This window comes from Trachymyrmex septentrionalis, unplaced genomic scaffold (genome assembly GCF_001594115.1).
Source record: "Trachymyrmex septentrionalis isolate Tsep2-gDNA-1 unplaced genomic scaffold, Tsep1.0 scaffold19, whole genome shotgun sequence".
In the NCBI taxonomy this organism is placed as follows: domain Eukaryota; kingdom Metazoa; phylum Arthropoda; class Insecta; order Hymenoptera; family Formicidae; genus Trachymyrmex; species Trachymyrmex septentrionalis.
The window spans coordinates 5,716,640-5,739,173 of NW_017305071.1; the positions used below are offsets into that span (position 1 = coordinate 5,716,640).

The following is a 22,534-nucleotide window of genomic DNA, read 5'->3' on the forward strand; positions in this document are numbered from 1 at the left end:
ATATATATATATATATATATATATATATAAATAAAATTATCGATATCCTATAATCGATAACAAAGAATTTAAAAATTTATATTACATAATGTTACTATATCCAATTGAATTTTTTACGAAAACGAGAATTTTTAATATCTTTAATTAATAATTTAATAATAGTTCGAGAATAAAATAATTAATAAATTAAAAAACAAAATCAGAAATTTAAATATACAAACATTTTTAAATCGTATAATTATATTTTATTTAACTTTTTATAATGTTGCAAATATGCAGAAAATGCTCTTTTATATACTTTAGATTTTATATTCTGCAATTTCTCGTACATAAATAAGAGATGTCAGTATGTTTAAAATGTGTTAATTAATCAAGCTAAATTTACGCAAATAACATTTGAACAGCGTTTGAATGCTTTGGGTCATACTTAAAATAATAGGAAATTTAATTATTTTGTGAATATCCAGGAAACCGAATATTGACAGCTACTGTTGAAATTAGAACCATTTCAATTAAATTAGATAGAATAATTATATTATTTAGAGACAACGATTGGGTTTTAATTGGAGGCAGTCAGATAACTAAAATTTTATAAAATAAAGAAAATTTTATGATTTACAAACATGGCAAACGTTATATGCCATATATTTAACTATAGACACTTTTACTATTAAAATTTTTTCTCAAAAAATTTGAAATACTAATAAGTTTTCAATAAACAATCTGTGATCCAAGTCTTAAAATAGTTGTATAAATATGTATAATGTCTAATTTTGTTATACTTTTTCCCCATTATCGGAATACTGTATAAAAAAGAGAAAAGGAAGAGAAACATGGAACACTGCTTAAATATAAGATGCTAACACAATTTATTTCTATTAGTATTTTACGTTGAACGTGTTATAAAGCAAGGTTCGATCTTTTTAAAATTCTTCTATTCAACAACTGGTGTGTACTGAAGAATGAGCTGATAACAATAGCGACGATGAAAGCTATGAACATCTCTTGCACTGAGCCACGATGGAGCGGCGCATGGAGCGAGAGGGAGGACAGATTTCGCGCGGACAGTATTTGCATTCTAACGCATACATGCGTGCGCACACATCTGTGTGAGTGCGTGTAGGTTAGATTTACATATTTGTTTCGGCATAATGAATTCCATGCATGGTCAGCTGCTAACCACGCAAAAGTTATTACGGGTACACAGATTACAGGTCGCGTCCGCGTGCGACTTGCCGCTCGGGCAAAATCGACCGGCAACAACGCGCTCTTGTTTTTATTAATTTGGTTTGCAAAAATGTTTAATATTCCCCGGAGTAGTATTTAATCGTTCGGAAATGTCGTTATTTAATTTGGAGATTTTTGCTCACGGTAGAAGTTTATCCAATTAAAATTTTGCTCTATGTATTTGCGCGGATAGTTCTCTGGAGAAAGGGAAAAAAGAGAGTTACTTGAGAAAGTTCGTAGCTATGCAATTACGCGCGATACGATCCGCCAATATATTACATATTTTTCCAATGTTGCGAATATTCCTAGAAATCATGCGGTTTTCTTTCTTATTTAATTTTTTTTTATAAATTTCAATCTATTTTTTGCAGTTCTCTCATATGTCAAACATATGTAGAATGGTTTATTTAAAAGGATTCACTCGATCACTTCCATTACTGAAAGCTTTATGCCGGATGTGTTTTTCATATAGAAATTTACTCTATTATAAAAAAAATCTATAAACGATATATTTTGTAAAGATATTTTTTTAATTATTTTAATAAAGAAAATAAATGTTTAAATAAAATTACGTGTTTTTATACGAACATATTAATGATACTTTTCATGTTTCTCTGAGATCGCTTATAACTTACAAATATTGGTTATTATTACGAACCATTTGTTAAATTATATTACTTATATATATATATATATATCTAATTAAATAATTATTCAAAGAATTATATTATTTGTTTAAAAAAAGTTTTTAACGTACTGTTAAACGCGCTGATTCGCTATATTGTCTTTTTCCAATCATTACGTTTATTTTATATAAATTTTGAGAATTTATATTAAGTTCGAGAATTTATATTAAATTTTAAAATATTTCATAAATAAATAAAACAAGGTTTACATCAAATAAAATAATAAAAATAACAAAGAACTTGTATGTTAAAAATAATATATTTAGCGTAAAATGGTAACAAAATTGATATTTTTCATGCAAATTTATTTATTTTGTAAAGTCTGAAAATATGATTGACTTTTTACATCTTTTTGATAGGTATCTCTATGCACAAGGGTTATGCATTCGTGCAATTCACAAATCCGTTTGATGCACGTAGTGCGTGCCTCGGTGAAGATGGTCGTACCGTCCTCAGCCAGATTCTCGGTGAGTAAACTCTTCCATTCTTTTGCCATATTATTTAGAGAGTCGTTTAAAGAGACACAAAAGAAGGTTGGACGTGCCATATTTCTAGCAAATCAAGCCTCGTTGAAAAATGTTTTATGTAATCTCCAACGTTGTAAAAGACGTTGCGCATTCTATAATTATACTATGTTCTATACTTGTATCGTGCATTTCGTAATATTTATACCGTACAAAGTAGAAGAGTATTTTGAGTATAATGACATTTTTATAAAAAGAAAAAGATTGCTTATTCATAGAAAATCTCTAAAGCAATAGGATTACGACGATGAAAGCCTTTTTTATCATATCGACATATATCGACATATATTGTAAAGCAATAAAGAAACACAACGATGGAAAAAGGGCTTCGCATTAATATGCAACGGCGCATAACGCTGGCGATATAGGAGATCTCTTTGACATGATCATTTATTCAACACTTGGAAGAAAGTGTATCACTCTTAGCGTTTAGCGGTGCGAAATAGACATCGAGCATATTCTATAAGACATATTTATGACTTGCGTAAAAATATAAAGAGCATCGCAAGCCTGCGATAGATATTGAAAGTGCAATATGGAAAATATTGTAGAAACGTAAATTTTTCGGATAATATTCTATCGGCTTTTTTAACGAAATTATCTTCCCTCATTTGCGGGAGGGATAAAAATGTTGCATTATTGTACCTACATGCACACAATATATATCGAAATAATTTTATAATATAAATTTTATAATATTAATCGCAATTTTGTTTACATAATTTTCCATTCACAAATACTTTTAATTCGATAAAGCGAATTCAAAATGCAGCAGAGCTGTCGTTAAGTAAAATTATTAGGAAAATTATGGACTTCGGGCATCTACGTTACGTCGTATCAAAGGAGAGGTATCTCGTGGAATGATTTATAAACTCGTTGTATCGGAGGGGGGAAAAGAGCGGTTTGCTTAGTGAAAAGTCACTCACGTGGACGTAAATTATGGGAATCGCGTGTATTTCTCTTGCGTCTGACAACCTAATCCGGCATAGCTGACGTGGGTAAATGCCGGTCCTTAAGATATTAAATTAGAAACACCGCATTCGCATTAGGACGCGTGGAAACTGCGGAAACCTTTCTGTAACCGGCCGTAAGGATATATCCCGCCGATCGTTTGGTTATGACACACGGCATAGAGCATCTTACAAAGGCTCCTGAATAAACCATACGCGTGAAATAAACAAACAGAGGCGATGGGATTGAAATCCGGGACTTAACGCTGAGTGCAGCAGCACACGTGCGGCTACCATAAAGCATCATAATCGGCTAAGTAAAGCAGATCGCATGTCTTTGTCGTAATAACACTACGTAAATATATAACAATATTAATTTATGTATATACTTTAATTCTTTACGAAATTAAGTTTTATTATTCAAAATTTATCCTACACACCAAAAGAATATGATTTTGCTGAGAAATATCTACAATTTTTAGATACTGAAAATAATTTTGTTGGATTATCAAAAATAATTAGGACACTTAAGCTGGTTTCTAGAGTATCAAAATGTTTTGCAACATTGTTTAAAATGCTTGAATTTTCTAATTTAATGATCTGACAAAATTCTAACAAAATAATATCTAATATAATTGTTTTTAAACTGTGTACCTGTGCAAATTTTTTAATATTTCAGCAAATATGTTCTCTTCATGTAATTATTTAGTATTGTCCACATTCGACATCGAAAAAACGCGAATTTGATTAAACTATTTGATCTCTAGAGGAGAAGTATGAATAGATCATTTAAATGATTTCTTTGCCATTATACGAATAGCATATGTATATCAAACAAATTATTCGAATAATCTATTCACTTTTTCTTTAACATATTGATATTCTCGACATTGCATCGTGTTATCAAAAGAGAATGTTAAGCTAGAGCTGTTTTTTGGCTAAAATAAAAAAATTCTAAGATATACGAGTTCTATATATTATATTATATTAAAGGGCTATCATATTAAAGCGAAATCAAGTAATGTATCATTTATTTTGAAGAAATATCGAGAATATGGGAGAAATCATGGTTTCTTTATTATTTTATCATAATGTAAAAGTCAATAAATCTAATACTGTTACATTTATTTATAAAAAGTTATTAGTAACACATCAAGATATTCTGGGAATTAAGCAACAAAACACTACATTATTATTTACACGTATAATTTGTAAGAGAGTGTTTGAAGAGTCCGATAAATAATGGTTTGTTTTCGAATTCTAGTTTTAAATATAAGCTAATAAACGAATACATTTATCTATTTATATCTATTTATTAAATTTTTTATTAACATTGCCGTTTCTGTTTTTTAATTTCAAAGCCATCTTGACATTTTACTTAACAACTTTTTTTGCTTTGATTTATATATATTATATATTATAATGATTTCTTTCACGTTCCCCTCTGATGTTTCTCCAAGATAAATGATACACCACTCGACTACGCTTAAGTAGCCCTAATATGATACATCATTTGTACACCCAAGAATTTTTTTATTTTAACCAGAAAAAGCCCTAATTTAACATTCTCCTTTGTGATTAGATAAATAGATACATAAGTAGACGTGAAGATATATGAAGCTTCTTTGGAATATAATTTATGCGGAAATTTTGGGAAATAATTTAGGAATTAAAGTGAAAGAGATATAGCGTGCGTTGGGCGCATATGCATAATTTTATTTTACATGTATTTATATATCTTTTACATATCTTACTTTTTACTGCACCAATTTATTTCGCAATAGATAAGTATATCATAGATATATGCGGATATTTTATACGGAGTTTACAACGTGAAAGGACTATGATCCTTATGGAGCTTGTAGAGCTCTGAAATATTCGTACGTTTATTTGTCATCTATATGAAAAACGTTCATGAGATTTTCGAACATGCCCATGGGACATGTGAGATTGTTGAGGCGTATCCTATACGTCCCTCGTATAATCCATGTCCTTCATGTCGTACATGTGCCACGTATGCTACCTCTCGAGTATCGAATGCGCGTATCAGCATCGAATTTTTCAGAGTATTCTTCCTACCTCGTCGTACAACCTTTTTCGGCCGTCTCTCACACCAGCTACTTCTTTATGCGAGTGTTCTCACAGACTCATGTCGGCAACACACCCTTCAACTCGTTTTCCAACCGAGTAGAGAGTTACCTTCAGCAATCTGTTAATTACACGCATGTGATGTACAGAAATTAAATTAGACGAATACGTTACGTTGTATCTTACGCGAAATGAGAAACACGATCCATTCGAGATGCATATGAATTTCCGTAGAACATTTTGAGCATCAAATCTCGGGAAATTAATGATCTTCTTTTAAAATTTTTCGAATTTCTGCAGTTTGTAAATTACGTTCTAGATTCGAGCGCGGTCCGGCCCTTTTTTGCTTTTGCCCAAATATTTCTCTCCATTTCCGCATTATATAGAGCGCGCAGGAGCGCTGTCCACCCTCCTATTTCTAACCAGCTTTCCTCCCCTCCCCATCCCTGCGGCAAGTCGCACTTGTAAATGCACGCCATCGTCCGCGCGCTCGCGCCCGCCAGCGTGTGTACGTGCTTGTCCGCCCCGGAGGTAGGCGAAGCATCGGGCGAACCGCCGGAAACACAGTTCTTGCATTAGCCGAAGAAAGATTTCTGGGGTAATCGTGGCGGAGAAACTGCCATCCCGGGAGAGAACGAGCGAGCGAGGGAGGGAGAGGGGGAGGGAGGGAAGGAGGGAGGAAGGGAGGAAGGAAGAGCAGAGAGCGCGAGAGAGAGAGAGAGAGAGAGAGAGAGAGAGAGAGAGAAAACAAAGAAAGAAAGGACGCGCTTGCGCGCTTGTCATTCTTATTGGCGCGGGTTAGACCTACAGGGATAGGGGTGGCAGACAGGAGGATGGTTAGCGACGGCTAATTCCATTGGGTGTGCGAACGGACGGAGTAAAAGAGTTCCCACGCGATAAGCTTTAACCCTTTGACGCTGCTTGTATCTCCCAAAAAGCGAATCGATCTTTTCTACTGGGTGACACGAAAAAGACGAAAAACGCCCAACGATACCCTCGAGTACTCTTAAAAAAAAAAAAAAAACATCCCCGAGAGAGATTGGACGTAAGGGAGTCTTTCGATTTCGAGTAATTTACTGCTTTGTCACTACACGTACTTTCTAAGACAACAAGGAACGAAATTAATGAAATAATATTATCTTATACTTCAATGAAAATGGATGAAGAAAATTCTGGTGATCATATCAATCAGACTTCTGATTATCTCAGCAACTAGAATTATAATAGATTCAACTCAAAAATTCTGATTTGTCCATTTCTAGCTAAAACTTCAGTTGCAACCAGACTCTTTTTCCAGTGTATGAAAAATTAAAAATTAAAAATATTTACTTTTTATTAAACTTTTTATTAAAAATTAAAGAATCTCCAACGTAAATTTTATGTTGTATCAAATTTTTATTTTAACACGCATCTCTTCTTATATTTCATATTTTTCAGAACATGTATAGCGTATTTTATTTTACCTTAATTTTCGCGAATGTCGCGTATTTGTAGAGTTGTGCAAAAATGTACTCAATTTTTTTTTCAATTCCGGAAGTTCTGGAAAACTCAGATGAATATTAATTGTGATATTCACTTCGCGAACGTCATCAACGTTTAACGTCGACTATCCGGAAGACGAGGGTCACATGACGAGAGTAATGCACGGCATATGCAAATACCGTGTGGACGATGATTTATTATACTAATCTCGTTACGAATTAATGTGCTGATTTATGATGGCACGGTCCTTTTTCACTCTTCGCAAGGTGTCCTGGCGACGCCGCATGAAAACGTGGCATAAGTCATCCCCGTCACACGGATTTTTTCAAAGCCAACCATCCCCCCCCCCGTTGCATCCCCAAAATATCCGTAAATCTAACACATTCGTATATTAAAATTTCCAGAAATTCCTATATTTTTTCGCAATTTCTTGTTGCGGCAACAGTCTTTAATTAAGCAGTTGAAAAATCAAATAGCGTGATGCATTATGATTATAAAAATTTCATTTAATAAGTAAAAAAAAGTTTGTGGGATATTTTATCTTAAAATAAACTGAGTGGTGTCACAGAATTTATTAATTTAATAGTTATTAATTAGTTTATTAATTTAGTAATTATGAAACAGAAAATAAATTATTAAATTCTCGCTATCAATTGATTCTACGTTTCTCAAGAAAGTTGATCATGATTCGTTTAGGAGAGCAACGTAAACTTACGGTTATAAACTTGATAGTAGCATGCTGAAATCTTATTTGTAATTTTATTATAAGATTTGAGAGAATTTTATTAGTGTGTGTAGAAAGTGCGGTTTATCAGCACAAAAATATTATATAAAGAAATATATACAGGATAATTTGGCGAGTACTTCATAATAACCTAGATGCATTTGTGAATAGGTTTGCAAATGTAAATTGCACATGTAAATTGGTTATACTTTTCCATTATTTCGAACTCCTGCACGCACACTCTAGATATTTGTTTTCGCTTTATGTGTCAGAATTTCATTACAACTTCGTATGGCGTGCAGCGTCCTTTCAAAGATACGAACAACAGAAACATAAAAGAAAGATAAGAGCGGAGAACATCGGATAAGGTTGATAATACTGGACGTTGTAATTTTTGTCCTTCCGGTGATGAAATCCGATATGAAACTGAAGCACTACCGTCTTCTTGGTTTGAAGTTACTCTATTTTTATTTCCGTTTCTATTTCATTAATGGGTCGAATCTCTTTTTTCGAAGAGTTGAATCATAAATATTTAGTTACATAAGTGCATTTAGATATTATTTTCAACGTGAAAGCCACCATGTACGTTGGAATTATAATAATCCCATATTCGTACAAATAGAAGGATACCATTATGAAACGCTTTTATCTGATTACGATCGAAAGTGTGGTGATATCGAGATATGTATAAAATGTGAAAATTTGAAAAAAATTGATATTTTGCATTTGAGACCTTAATTTGTTCCGTTGAAATAACAGAGAAAATCTGTATTAGTCGTTAATTCTAGTCAAAACAGAATTGTATAGCGTGTCACGCACGCGCGCGATGACGCACGTCTCAATCGCTAAAAATGATCCCCGGACATACAGCACGGATACAGCACGTGCTTCAATCTCTATCTCGTCCCAAATCCGCCGCTAATTAACAGCAACGCTCGCATTGTTTAATTTTATTATGCAACGTTATTTTAGACTTCAGACTCGTTTATCCGCCGCGAACACAACACGTCGTGTTGCGAGCCGGAAATTCCGCTAATTAGGGAGGGTGTATAATGTAATTGCGCTCGGGATCTACCCCCCCCCCGTTCCCCTCGTAGTTCCCTCTCGCCCCTTCACATCCCCGGTCTAGCCTCTCCTCGCCCTACTTCTCCCATCGTCGTTGAGCGAGCTCAAAGTAACCTTTTGCGTGAAATGCGCTTACACTAACGAAGTCCGTGCTCGTTACTGGTTACATAAACGATAACCGGCTCAAAGTGACGCTCTCTCAGTGACACGCAGAACCGCCGCGACGCTGGAACGTTTATTTGGGCGCCGCGATGTTCCATCCCCTTCCTCCAAGCCCCTACCGATAATTCCCAGATCGTAGGCTCGCGTTCACCGGATGCCGAGGGTCAAAATACCAAGAGCGACACTCAAACTCTGATCACGTATTAACTTTACCGGTCCGTTCAGGTTTATCTGATATTATCCCCGTTTTCTAAAACGTGATGACTTTATACAGTCTAATATTCATCAGAGTTAATGAAGTCAAGTTAGATTATGTTAGGTCATTCAACTGATTTTTTTTTCCTTAAAAATATTGATAAAATAGATACAAAATCAATTTCTCGATTTTAATTATTATAGCTATATATCATATAAGCATAGCGCAATATAAGACCCTTTGAGCATTCATTATTTGTACAACATGCTTGGTAGGTACACGGAAAAAACGATTATGTTGAAGTATCTAAAAATTTAGCTAGATACAAGTCTAAAAACTAATTTTGTTGGACCTGCATTAAAATAATTACGTAGGAATCTCGAGCGTGATGAGCGATGCTGCCAAAAGTTTTGACACTGTAGCAATCAATTCAAGCATCCTACATAATTATTTTTTGATGGCTGAAAATTATTTATCTATATCTAACTAGATTTTTAGATACTTTAGTTTCCTCGTGTAGATAAAATTAATTATTGTTACACCAAATGCTTCAGCTCTTTATTGTATTAATATTATTAGCGATGAAAAAAATTGTAATATAATATAATGAAAGTCGTATGTATATGTGAATAAACTTTTTCTGTTTTCAAAGACATCCTTCTCGAATCTAAGTTTATAAAGTTTATGAATTCATTAATGTTCTTTAAATTACCGTTGTGTAAGGTACATGAAAATTCTTTCAAATATTAAGTTTCTTCTTTTCCCAAGTTCTCATTTCTTTACCTAGGTAAAATTTGTAGACGTAAAGCTGAGCAACTTTCGTCCATTTTTCTCTTCAAAGAGACGCATCGAGTATGCCAATTTTCGTGGGCACGCGTTTTTCAGACGGAATATCGAGTTCTCCCGTGTGATACACATGTTCCCGCGTTCAGGTGGTCTATCAAGAGAAAGAGAGAGAGAAAGGAAAGTTCACCCAGTTATCGTAAAATGCTTGCACCCTCACGAAGTATCGCGCTGCGCTAACGCGCACGACGGGCAATGGACGATATTTCGTTCGGGATGGAAATGAAAAGTCCGACGTACCTACACGTGCGTGATGCGAATGATTTTTTTGAAACAGTTATTTTACTTTACGATCGGCCCTTTTTCCATGCGCGCACCAGAACCAGAACGAGTGTATTTAATCCAGCTGGAAGAGCGTATCGCAAAGAAGAGGGAGGGGAAGCAACGGGGATGAAGAGTTGACCCAGAGCATGGTATCAGGGATGGACGGGATATTTTGGAATCCCGCTCTGTCTACGCGCAGCTTAAAATATCACTTTTCTCAATTGCAAAAGTAAGACCCACAAGTTTCCGTAACGATTAAAGCGATAATGCATTTAGCGTTTAATAATGTATTCGATGATTTATTAAAGCAAAAAGAGGGGCAAATTACTTAAGTCATCTCAAAATTGTTTAAAAGTTAAATTATCATAGAAAATGATACACGCATAGTTCATAAAGTTAAATATTATAGATACTTTATTCTTTTTTTTTTTCATTCTTTGTGTTTTTTTATTCTGTACTTTAATACTTGTACTTGAATACCTTATTACAAGGATCATTAAATTTTGCAAAAAAAAAAAATTAATTTCATAATATTTTATGTTTTAATTCAATTAGCATTTAATTAATTCTCAATTAAATGTTAACATTTATCGTGGAAATTTATTAATACCTAAGACTTAAAGATTAAAAGTTTCGAATTCAAGTACTGGATTACTCTTAGCCCTAAGTAGGTGGTATTAATCGATTTGTAATTAAACAGGCAGCTTAATGCATAAATCACTGCATTTTTAAGCAGATGTGTTAAGTGCTGCGTGCCGAAGATCCACCCCTGGACACTCAGCATTGTTTTACGACTCCCTCCGTGGAGCACGACGTGCTCTCCTTTTCCCACTTTCAGTTCTCTCCTCAAATGAACGCTGAAAGCTGGCAAACTCTTGAGGATATAATCCCGGCTTTCCCGATTTTCCCGCTGCAGTTTGGAGAGCTGCTCGCATGAATTTATATGAAAACGCTATCCACCCCTTACCTTCCTTCTCCGCTTCCCTTTCGTTGCATTATGCACCGCCCTTAGGCCTCTCTTCGCCATTTTAATGCGCTCGCGTTTTCAGACGATTTCCGGTGAATCTCCCTCGCTCGGATCCAAGATCTTCTCTGTATATCTTTAAATTTGTTTATCTCAGCTTCTAAAATCGGACTTAAAGTTATAGAAAGTTATACAGACTAAAACTGGCAAAGGATAACATCGAAGGAGGATGTTAAAATTAGGCCATTTTTAGCTAGATGGTGGAATGATTTTATACTTAAATTAATCATGAAATGAATAATTGTTGAAACAGTCGTATAAAATATTTTTTAAGTTTTGGACATTTAATATGTCTGCACAAAATCAATTGCATGTTGAAAAGTGAGTAGTAAATGTAGAGAATATAATTTTTTAGTTCACGTAATGTACAAGATGTCCCATTTTAATTTATCTTAAGCAAACATCGGAAAAATATAGAAAATAAGAAAGGATGTTTCAGATAAAAGTTGTATGATTTGAAAAGGAAGAAATAATGGTAAACAATTAATTTTTAAAAAGGATTAATCTTTCAAAGTCGTATGAAGGTCATCGCTATTTTTTAAAATAAAATTATATGACGATTTTACATAATGATTCCTCTAAATATTCTGTATATAAAAATAGTATAAAGTAGAATAGCAAAAAAATCAAAATAGTTTATAGGATATTTTATACTTTACATTTTGACATGAAATATAAAATATCTCGTAAAGAACACATTTTTTTATAATTATACCTTAACATTTTTATGCACAGAATAATGAGATGAATCGGTGTAAAAAAAGTACATAGTTATTTAAAAAAAAAACACGCAGTTACATATTACAAATTTAAATTAATTTTATTTTTATTTATCTCTTTTTAAACTTTACAACTTTTATTTGCAACGTTTTTTCGCATTTTCTATATTTTTCGATTTGCTTGGGATAATTAAAATGGAACATCGTGTACATTATGTAAATCAAAAATTTGTATTCTCTATATTTACGACTCACTTTTTAATACATAAATATGCAATTGATTTTATTTTAAATACATATTAAAAGTATAAATCTTAAAAGACTTCATATCATGACTGTTTTACAAGCAATAATAAACCCCGATTTTTGTTATTTTCCCTTGATAGACAAATAATTGTTTTTTGGGCAAATAATTTTTATTTTCTATTTCTAGAAAATTCCATAAATAGTTTCCAAAGATTAATGTAGATTCCGCCGTTAGTCAAAAATGATCTATTTTTAATGTACTCTTTTCTAAGATTAATAAATAAAAAAAATCAGCATATATGGCAGATGCATTATCTGCTTTTATGCGTTATCTGCTTGTCGCATGTAAGATTATAGATTTATTGATACATGAGAGATCCAAATGATAAATGCCGCAATCAACGTAAAAATGTGGTAGCAGCCGGTTGTCGATAAGACCGAAAGGCGAATCAGATTAAAGTTCAAAAGTCGCGCCTCGAAAAAAGTACGGTGATTGGACGTAAAAGTAATTACACTTCACCGAGATGACCAGGAGAGTTAACGTAATTGAAATAAATCAGCGAGTGAGTTTTAAATTTAAAATCCCTCCTATGCGCTCACAATCATCCTTTGTTACAGTATCTATAAATGCAAAATAATTAAAGAGCAAAAACAGAGAAGTACTCGCGAATTCAGTTAAATATATAAATAAGTGTCCTTCGATCAATCATGATCGGTTCCGATTAGTTGATTCGCTTGTCCTCGCGCTTTCCTTTCACTTAATTGAAATCGAACATTTGACGACGCACACAAAGAACGGTCGTGACGTTCAATTAGCACGCGCACAATGCCACTGCCGGCCGTTAGTGGCAGCGACATTGCTAATTATAAAATATTAATTAAAATCGCGTAGGGAAGAATCGCGGTTTATAAATAAGTGGCTTTCGGCACAGTGCCCTTTTGTTATAATCACATTAAATTATTTTAATTTAGCTTCTCAATTAAATATATGCCAATTTATAACCGTTCATTAAACGTAATAATTTCTATTTTTAATGAAATTAAAATTGTGATGATTTTATTTCTAGCAACATAAAAGTTATATATATAATATAAAATCCTGTTTCTCTTTTATATATGAGAGTCATTTTCTTCCAAATTAATTTATATATTCTGATATTCTCGTTAAAAAGAAAACTTCAGACGAAAAATTTATGATAAAAAAATGAACTGGATTATTTCTAAATTTTTGCTAATTTTTATATAATTTCTCCCATAAATTATTTACAGATATTTTAATCTAAAAATAATTTATTTACGAATTTTTCCAACGTTTCTACGTGCAAAGTCTTCAATTCTTGTCCCAACCGCTTCAATTCTTATCCCATTGCGAAAATTCGAGTCCTTCTCAACTTTTCTAACATCCAAATTTCCAATATCGTTTCTGCTTTTCTACTTCCCCATAAAATCCAAGTACCCGCGCTAGTCGCCGCTTTAAATGCATCAACGTAGCGGGCTTGTTCGGTAGTCACGTGTCGAAGGTGAATAACGCGATTCGGGTGCGTGCAAAGGTGACAGGGCGGCAGACGGGAGAAGAAAGCTCTTTTTTCCCCCCCTCCCCTTTCACTCTTTCTCACGGGAAATACGTCGAGTATCTGAATAAATCGAAACAGCCAAAGTGATTCTCCAACTTAAATTAGTTTCCGCCTCGAACATCGAACAGGTTACGTTAGGTCAGGACGGGTCAAGTTAGGAGAATAAGCTACTTTCGCTTCTTTTTGTGTAGACGGTTAGATGGAACTGGTAGGGGGAAGGAAAGCGAAGATTTTCGCTGTAAACGAATCCCAGGTGATTTCGGGCTGCCTATTCGCTCGTTTTGCACGCCATGTCATGTAAGCCATTTTTTTCGGCGTAACGTGCCATATTGCACAGGTTGTGACCCGATACTATCGACCGTATCATTTCAAAAGGTTTTTAGAGAACAATTTTTCTTTAATAATAGAGATTTTTTTGTTCTCAAATTTATTCGTCGCATTTGTGAGTGAATCGATTAAATACGAATTTAGAGAGAAATCATTGTACAATTTCTAGAAATGTCATTTTACTGATATTCAAAAAGTGCAAATTCCATTCTTTATATTGTAAAACAGTTTATTTAAAGATAAATTTCAGTGCTTTCAATGCTCGTTGCAAATAGATATCGAAAATCGGGCTCTCCCTGGAAAATTAAACCTTCCTCTGAATCTAATCTAAAAAAAACGAATTTCCCGAACAAAAAAGATGGCGGCAGGTAAAGCGGAATAGCGTGGAACTAATCGACGCTTGAATCTCGTCGAATCCTCTCCAACATCCGCATCTCGATTTACTATTCGCGCATTTTCCAGGAGAATTCAAGAGGATGAGGAAAGGTGGAAATGCTCGTATCTTCCGTTCCTTTTTACTTCGAAAATCTTGGGATCGAAATTCCTGTCGTGCGAAAAGACGACCGGGAAATTAACGTCTAACTAAAAAGAAGTAAATAGCGGGTGTCTTGTAAAACTTGTACTTATTGTTAATCTTTGTGACTTTTGTTACATCACTGTACACACATTTGTATTTACATTGAAATCCGAAACTGGGTAGCCGTGGACATTCCAAAAAGGAAATTGAAATACTTTGCATTGTGTCTCAGTTTAGATCGGTATTCTTAATCGGGAATGCGTGCTTTGTTTAGCGACGTAGGATGCTCCATTTCCCCCCCCCCAGGATTTATCGCGTCATGACAAATCTTTTTTGTGAACTATTGATTCGTTAAAAAATTTAACCCTCCAATCACGTTTTTACTTTCTTCGTCGACAATCTGCACTGTTAGATATCAAACGAACAATAGTAACCCAATCTCTTGAGTTAAAAAAACATTTTGTTATTTTTAAACTTCCATTTGTATCAAAATATAAGTCTATTTTTGTGGTTAATTTCAAAGTAAATAATGTGCAATTAACGTATACACTTTAAATAACAAACTAAATTTGAGTTAAATTTAATACATTTTCCAGAGTTAAATTGTTTAACTCCAATATTTTAGCTAAATTAACAATATAATGAATAAGAGGTGGTCTATAAAAACGATTAAAAATAATTCAAATTGAGCATAATTGCACTTTATAAATTTAATAGTGGTGGTCTTTTTTGTTCAATCCAGTTTTTTTTTACTCTTCTGTACTCTCAAATCATGTGGAAAAATTGGAAGGATTATTTTTCAATTACATTTCTATTACATTTTCAAAAAGATCATAAGATATTTTAAAAAGAAAAATCCAACTTCGCCTTCTTCTCTTTATTACGGAAAAATTTAAGAGTGAAATTTCGCAGGTGTCAAAAAAGACTCAGATTGTAGTCAGAGACTTTATTAACATTAAAGTATTCTAAGCTTATAGATGTGCCTATCTTATTGTGTTATATAAAATGTATTACATTGTTGTAACGTAATACGTAATGCGATATGAGACAAGCCATAACTATCGTTTGCATGAAGCTCAGAACGTTAACAAATTTTTCCGCGCGGTGGCACTTGAAAAAGAGAAACTCCGCAAAATATCTTCAACGTATCAGAGAAGAAGTGTACACTTTTATTCAAGCGTACATTTCTATAGATCGTGTTGGATTTGTCGTAAAGTTTGAAAATGGATTCACCGCGGAGTCCATTACGAGATCACGGAACAAGAGGTACGTCATTACCCGTGCAAAACTCAAACCAATAGCTATCTGCTCGAAGTATGGCTACTTGAAGAAGAAATTCATTGACTTTGTAATACACTGAAAATACATTTCACGCGTCATTAGAATTGTTCCAAAGTCCAACGCGAGCGTGAAATATGAAACATACTTATTTTAACTTGCGAAAAAGCTGTACGAACTTTTTTTTTACAAGGGTTTTAGCTTATTTTTTCGAGCCACTTTGGCGTAAGTACAAGCGTAGACAATATAGTCGTCTTTCCGCGAGTTTTGTTTTCGCGAAATTAGTTTCTCTCTCAAACTTGTCTAGTCTGAGTAGAAAGAAAGGAAGTGTAGTTTTCCGTTTTAATAACTTATGCAGTACACATTGATTACTCTCTTTTTTTATTTCTTTATTTTTATTTTTGATATATTTTGCTTACATTTTTTTGTTTTTGTATTTGATATCTTTTTGTATGAACTCTGTAAATTTCTTGGAGAGAAATCTTATTCTAAAAGAGTTAAAATACTGTTATTCTTGAAAAAGAATGAAAAATTTGCAATCTTGAATAAGAGTGGCAGATTTTCACTCTTTTTTTGAAGTGAAATTTCACACTTTTGGAATGAAATTCACTCCAAAAGAGGAATAAGATTTCTTCCCTTTGGAATGAATCTTAGTAAAAAAAAACAAAGAAAATCTGCCACTTTTGTTCAAGAGTACAAATTTTTCACTATTTTTCAATAGTAGCAGTATTTAATTCTTTTCGAGTGAGATTTCACTCCAAGAAATTTAGAGAGGCATAGTGTATTCTTTTAATTTATATATTCTACATGCAGAGAATTTTCTTTTAAAATTTACTTTGAAAATATGGTAATTGTGAATACAAATTTCAAAGATTCTTACCATACACTTTAGTAAAATTGATCAAACTTATTTTATACTTCATTGTAGTTTTAATGAATAAAAGAGATTTACATTAAAATTCTACGAAATACAATGTTGTCACATTTTCAGGGTAAATTCTAAGAAAAAATTCTCTCTGTGTATTATTATTAATGTGCTCCTTATATAACCTTACGTTTGTTTCTTGAGAGGGCTTGCCTTAAGATACTAATAAACTATTTCCTTCTCCCTCTATTTCTCTCTTTATCTCTTTATCTTTTATTTGCAATGGCGACGAGAAATTATGATAAGGAGCACATGGGGACACCATGAGAAAAGAAAAAACAATGACCGAACCGAGACATAGCGAAGTTGCAGAGATAGTTATTTTCATATTAAATAAAAACGAAACGTTCAAACGTTCCGCAGATCGTATATACATAGGTAAATACGTGAAACGAGACCAGGGAGATAAAAGTGACATGCCTGCCATTTTAATGCGCCGGACAAACGCCGGCTACCGGTTGCTATCACGAAAAAGTTGGCGAATTAACGGGATTATACAGTGCAAATAAAGAATGCATGGACGTCATTGCTGAAAGCGTCGTTCGGAGCGCTCGGCTGCTCGGGAAATCAGTTTTCAAACTGACGGAACGGCCGAAGCGCGCCAAAGCGGAAGTGTGCGAAGCGCGCGCATAGGACGAATGCAATTATGCGCGATGCGAGGGGGAAAATACGGGCGCGTTCGTGTTTATAATTTTCTTTGAGGCGGCAAATTCCATTCGCGTAGCTTCCGCTTTGAATGCGCTACGACGACGCATGCATTTAAACGAGATAGTTAATCTTTATTCGGCGTTTTCGCGAACGGATTAAATTGGCTGAAAAGCCGCAAAAATGCCAGTCGGAAAAGAGCGAGCGTTGCATTTAGCATCTGAAGAAAACACAGTTCGCGGATCAAACAAGCTACGGCCGAGAGGGTGGGGAGGGGGCGGAGGGGAGGAAGGGGAGATGAGAAGATCGTGAAACACTCTTTCCTCGCGGGTGTTCCGCAAGCGGATTCCACGCGAACCGATTCACAAGTTGGCCCTTGGATTAATTAATTAATTAGCGGAGTAAAAGCCGTGCTTTTAAGAAAAGAACGCGCGCACTTTTAACCCCGTGGAGGATTTCTTTTGACCATGCAATGTTTATTTAATAGCGAGTATGAATAGTAATTCAAATTAATGTAACTGCGTGAAAAATTTTAATTATAATCTCTCTTTTAAAACTTCCAGAATAATTATCGCGTACTGGTTGTAATTCAATTTAATTTAACTTAATCGCCTCGTAATGGTGCCGTAATGAAATTAAATGCAAATTGGCGAAGCTTCGCAGGAGGCTCTTTAATGAATTTATTTTATAAAACGTATTGAGGCTATATATATATGTATATATACATATATATTTATATATATGTGTATACATTATATCCTGACTCTGTAATAAATTTGGCAACAGCATGAAACGATATTAATTGGGAGGATTGTTTATCTCCTTTGTATTTTTTGTTATCTAAAAAAAATACAAAGAACAATTTTACAAAATTATGTTGATGTATACTAGTATCTGCGAATATTTCATGAACATTTAGTGTAAGAAACTTATTTATTGTCAAATAAAGTCGCTTTATTACTAATACAATTATATGAATTAATTATAGGTATAATTTATCAGAGAAAGTTATGGAAAGAACGATTTTACTAAAGTATTTAAAAATTTAACTATATAGATACAGATTTGAAAATAATTGTGATTATTACGTAATAATTAATATAAATAAATATTATTATATAAATAATTAAGTGAAAATCTCAAACAAATGTTGAGCAATGTTGCAGAAAGTTTAACATCCTAGTAATCAGTCCTGCATAATTATTTCTATGTTTTAACAAAATTATTTTCAGATCTGTATTTAACTAATTTTTTATGATTACGGCTTTAGCAAACCGTCTTTTTCGTGTAAGTATTCATTATTTTATTCGACAGAATTTTGAAATGCTTATTTATTTATGTATATATTAAAGTAATAATAAATGCCTTAAAAGTGATGTTTATCTGATCTGAAAGAGAGCAAATGATATTTACTTTGTAGATTTAATAAAAAATATTTTGATAAAAAATGACGTGAGATAATCTTCTTCGAAGAGACTGATTGTTGAATAATTATTTTTAGAGGAAGGCAGATGTAAAATTTTGGAATTATGTACGTTACAATACATCCCACCTATATTCTTTAAGTATTAAGAAATATTACTTTTGAATTTATCATTGTACAAATAAGTTACTTAATTTTAAACAAAGCTACAAGAATGTGACAACTAGCTCTATATTCAGGAGAGTTAATTGTCACACGATTCAGGATTTACAATAACATGTTTTATATACGTAGATAAAACATATAGAAAATACAATTTTTATTTTAATGACAGTTTTATATTTCAAAATTTATTGGTACAAAAGAATAGTTATTTTAACACAAAATATATAAATTGTTTTCGTACTGTAATTAAAAAAAAAAATGACAAAACGTAAATATTTATATGAAATATTATATTTGTAAACGTATGCTCTAAAAACGTGTTGATTTAAAAACATAAAATTGACTGTCGTCTAATCTCGGTTCATTTTTTTTTAGTTAAAAAGATTGTATTCATAAACTTCATTACAATAACAATTAACAACAATAAAAATTATCTGTAATGCACAATTTTCTACGATTACAGGAAAATTGCGATTGGCAATGCTAAAAGCTGATTAAAAAAAAAAGCAAAAAAGGAGATAAAAAGATTTTACCATCAATTTTATTTTTTTAAAAGTCGTTATAAGTAAATATACGCGACGCTTTTGACACAAATCATTTCATGCAATTTAATATTGTATTACAATATATCAGCAATCTGCAGTAAAAAAAAGAGAATGCTCTGTCATATACTAATTAAGTTATTAACTTTTTGATAATCAATCTGTATGATAACCGGTCGTTAATAAAATTCGTAGAGAATGCTAATTTTAAATTTATACAATTTAACACCTATTTATCTTGCTTTAGATTGTCTACTTAATTACAATTATAAGTGTTCAAGTTAACGCAAATTAATGAGATCTTCCGAAACACGTTAAGTAAATTCTTCAGTATTTCGAGTCTACATACTTCTTCCACGCGCTTCAAAGAATTTTATTATTCAACAACAGGAAGAAAGGTATGCGTCAAGAGTTGGAAAAAATAGCTTAAAAAATAGTAATTAACTAAATGGATTTTCGAGAAGTGTAGCAAATTGCGACGTGGCGAAAGTAACATTACTAGAGTGATTTCAAGGAGCCGAAGAAGTCATATTTCATGCAACTCGCCCCTGACATCCCCTGACTGCATATCGATAGTCCATTCGACGATGTCTCGCGTGATTAGAAAACTTCGATTGCCAGATTACGCGGAGCGGCGAGATTTACGGAGTCTATCGGGTGGTCTTATTGATACCGACACGTCGGGAAACTTAAAGTATGTCCATGTCAAGGTGCAGCCGCCGTTACCATCATCGCCAACTTTCCCTTCTCTCGCCTTCTTTCGTTACGGCTCGGTTTCCCATCTGAATTGCCATTCGATTTGCGTTTTCGCCGATTTCAGAATTTTCAGGCGTGCAGTGTTTCACATATGCGATTGCTCTGTGGCACGGTTGCGGTGACGGCAGCATACACGTATGACTTCTGTATTGAATTACACAGTACAGTGGAACCTCCATTAATCGAACCTCCATTATCCGAATATTCTATTATGTGAACGCTCTACCATTCGAGAATCTTCTATTATACGAACAGAATATTTCCTTATTATTTCGCGCATTGTTTACTTTATCAAGATGAAACGTGCACCCTTATTTTGGAATATTTGAAATGTCGAATAAAAGGCTGAAGCACGAAGATAATGCAATTTTACGCAGCTAAATATATGTGAGATTGCTTGTGACTTGGCAGAAGTGAGAGATGTATAAGCATATAAATAAACTATCAAATTCCACTGGTTTTCTTTCTAAAATAAACCAAATCCGTTGTTAGAAAGGACTAATTGGTCTATTATCCGAAAATTCGCTTATCTGCGAACATTTGTGTCTCCTATTAGTTTGGATGATGAGAATCCCATTGTGTATCGCGAATGCGTATATATAGAATTGTAATTATGGTCTCGTGCGCAAATATTCGTTTGACTTATAAGATAAATGTGCAAATATTTCTACAAAGAGCACGAAAATAAATGTGAAATTAATATTTCTCGCAATTTTAAAGATATAATATTTTTCCTAATGCAAAAAGAAGCAGTTGCTTTAATACTTAAGATCAATTTGTAAAATTTTGCAAATAAAAAGTGAAACAATTATTGTTTTGTATTGTAAATAATGTTTCCTTTTTCATCTGTACTATTATTAATTTTATAAAAAAAGATACATAAACGTAAAGTATTTTATAACATAAATAGATAATAAATATAAAATTTCCGCAAGAACTAAACAAATCTAGAAGATTTTAATTTTTCTAATGGTTCATAAAAATATTAATATTAATCGAAATCTAAACTCTTTGTTTCTATTATACGTCTGGAGAAAAATTATCATTATTTATTCCATAAACGATTTAATGATGAAAAGTATTTTTTCATTTTCGAACATAATTTCTTGGACTTGTTTAGTTTTTGAGAAAAATCCTCCATATCGTTACAATGAAATTTCATATATAAATTGACCCATAATTCAATGAGGTTTTGTTGAAGTGATAATTACATTCTACAAATATTCATTATAATGGAACTATGTTGTAATATAACAATAGAACAATCTGTGCTTTCAATAATAAATCGAATAAGAAATTATGTTAAAATTCAATTATTATATTTTAACTTCAATACTAATTAAAAACAGATAATAGTTTAAACTAAGATCGTAAATTTTAGGGAAAAGTCCTAACTTGCTATTTCTAGCGTTTATCGACATCGTGAAATATAATAAAATTAAAATAACGCTCTTTTTACATTAATTATTCGTTAATAATGAGAAATATAACATAATAATCGAATAGATCTCAATGGTCATCATCGAAACCCCTAAAGTGCAACTCGTTGTGCAGCTCACAACGCAACCACCGAAATGCGTTCCCAACAGAGCACTCGCTTCGACTACACATTTCACTTGAAAGTAACGTTCGCTCGGCATTGCAATTTACCATTTGAGACAGTAGTATGCAAATGCGTCCCGACGGCAGTTCTTATTTCTGATTTATTAGAAAAACGAGTTAAATATGTGGTTTATTATGAATTTTTTTACAATAAAAGAGCTTACTTATAGATATGTATGTAGGTATACACTGTGTATTTTTAAAATGTAACAAATCTATCGACTAAAAAAAAATTAATTAATCTTGTATATTAGAATAAGATTGCCGAAATCGCACCATTTTTCATATAAAAGCTTATAACTCAGAAATTATGAAGAAAAAATCTATAAGCATAATAATTAAATTTTTAGGGGGAATAGTGCAATTTCAGCAACCTTATCCTACGATATGAAATGACAGAATATTACAGTTTCCTTATTTTTATTGAAAACTTTTTTATTGTTAACAATTTGTTAATTGCTGCATGTTTGTTTTATATTATTTAAAATTATAGAGAAGTTAACTTTAGTAGAATATAATTATATATAGAAATTGTTACTTGCATATATTCTACAATTATATATATATATATATATATATG

The 22,534-nt window shown here is 32.7% G+C and overlaps 1 protein-coding gene across 5 annotated transcripts in view; it reads left to right on the forward strand.

Annotated features, from left to right (window-relative positions):
* Positions 1–22,534, forward strand: part of LOC108746992 — a 212,139-nt gene that overhangs the window by 120,519 nt on the left and 69,086 nt on the right. For all 5 annotated transcript variants that reach the window (XM_018484182.1, XM_018484179.1, XM_018484181.1 and 2 more), the window contains one exon: positions 2,273–2,380. In XM_018484182.1, coding sequence (XP_018339684.1) covers positions 2,273–2,380 — 108 coding nt within the window. The remainder of the gene's footprint in view (positions 1–2,272; positions 2,381–22,534) is intronic.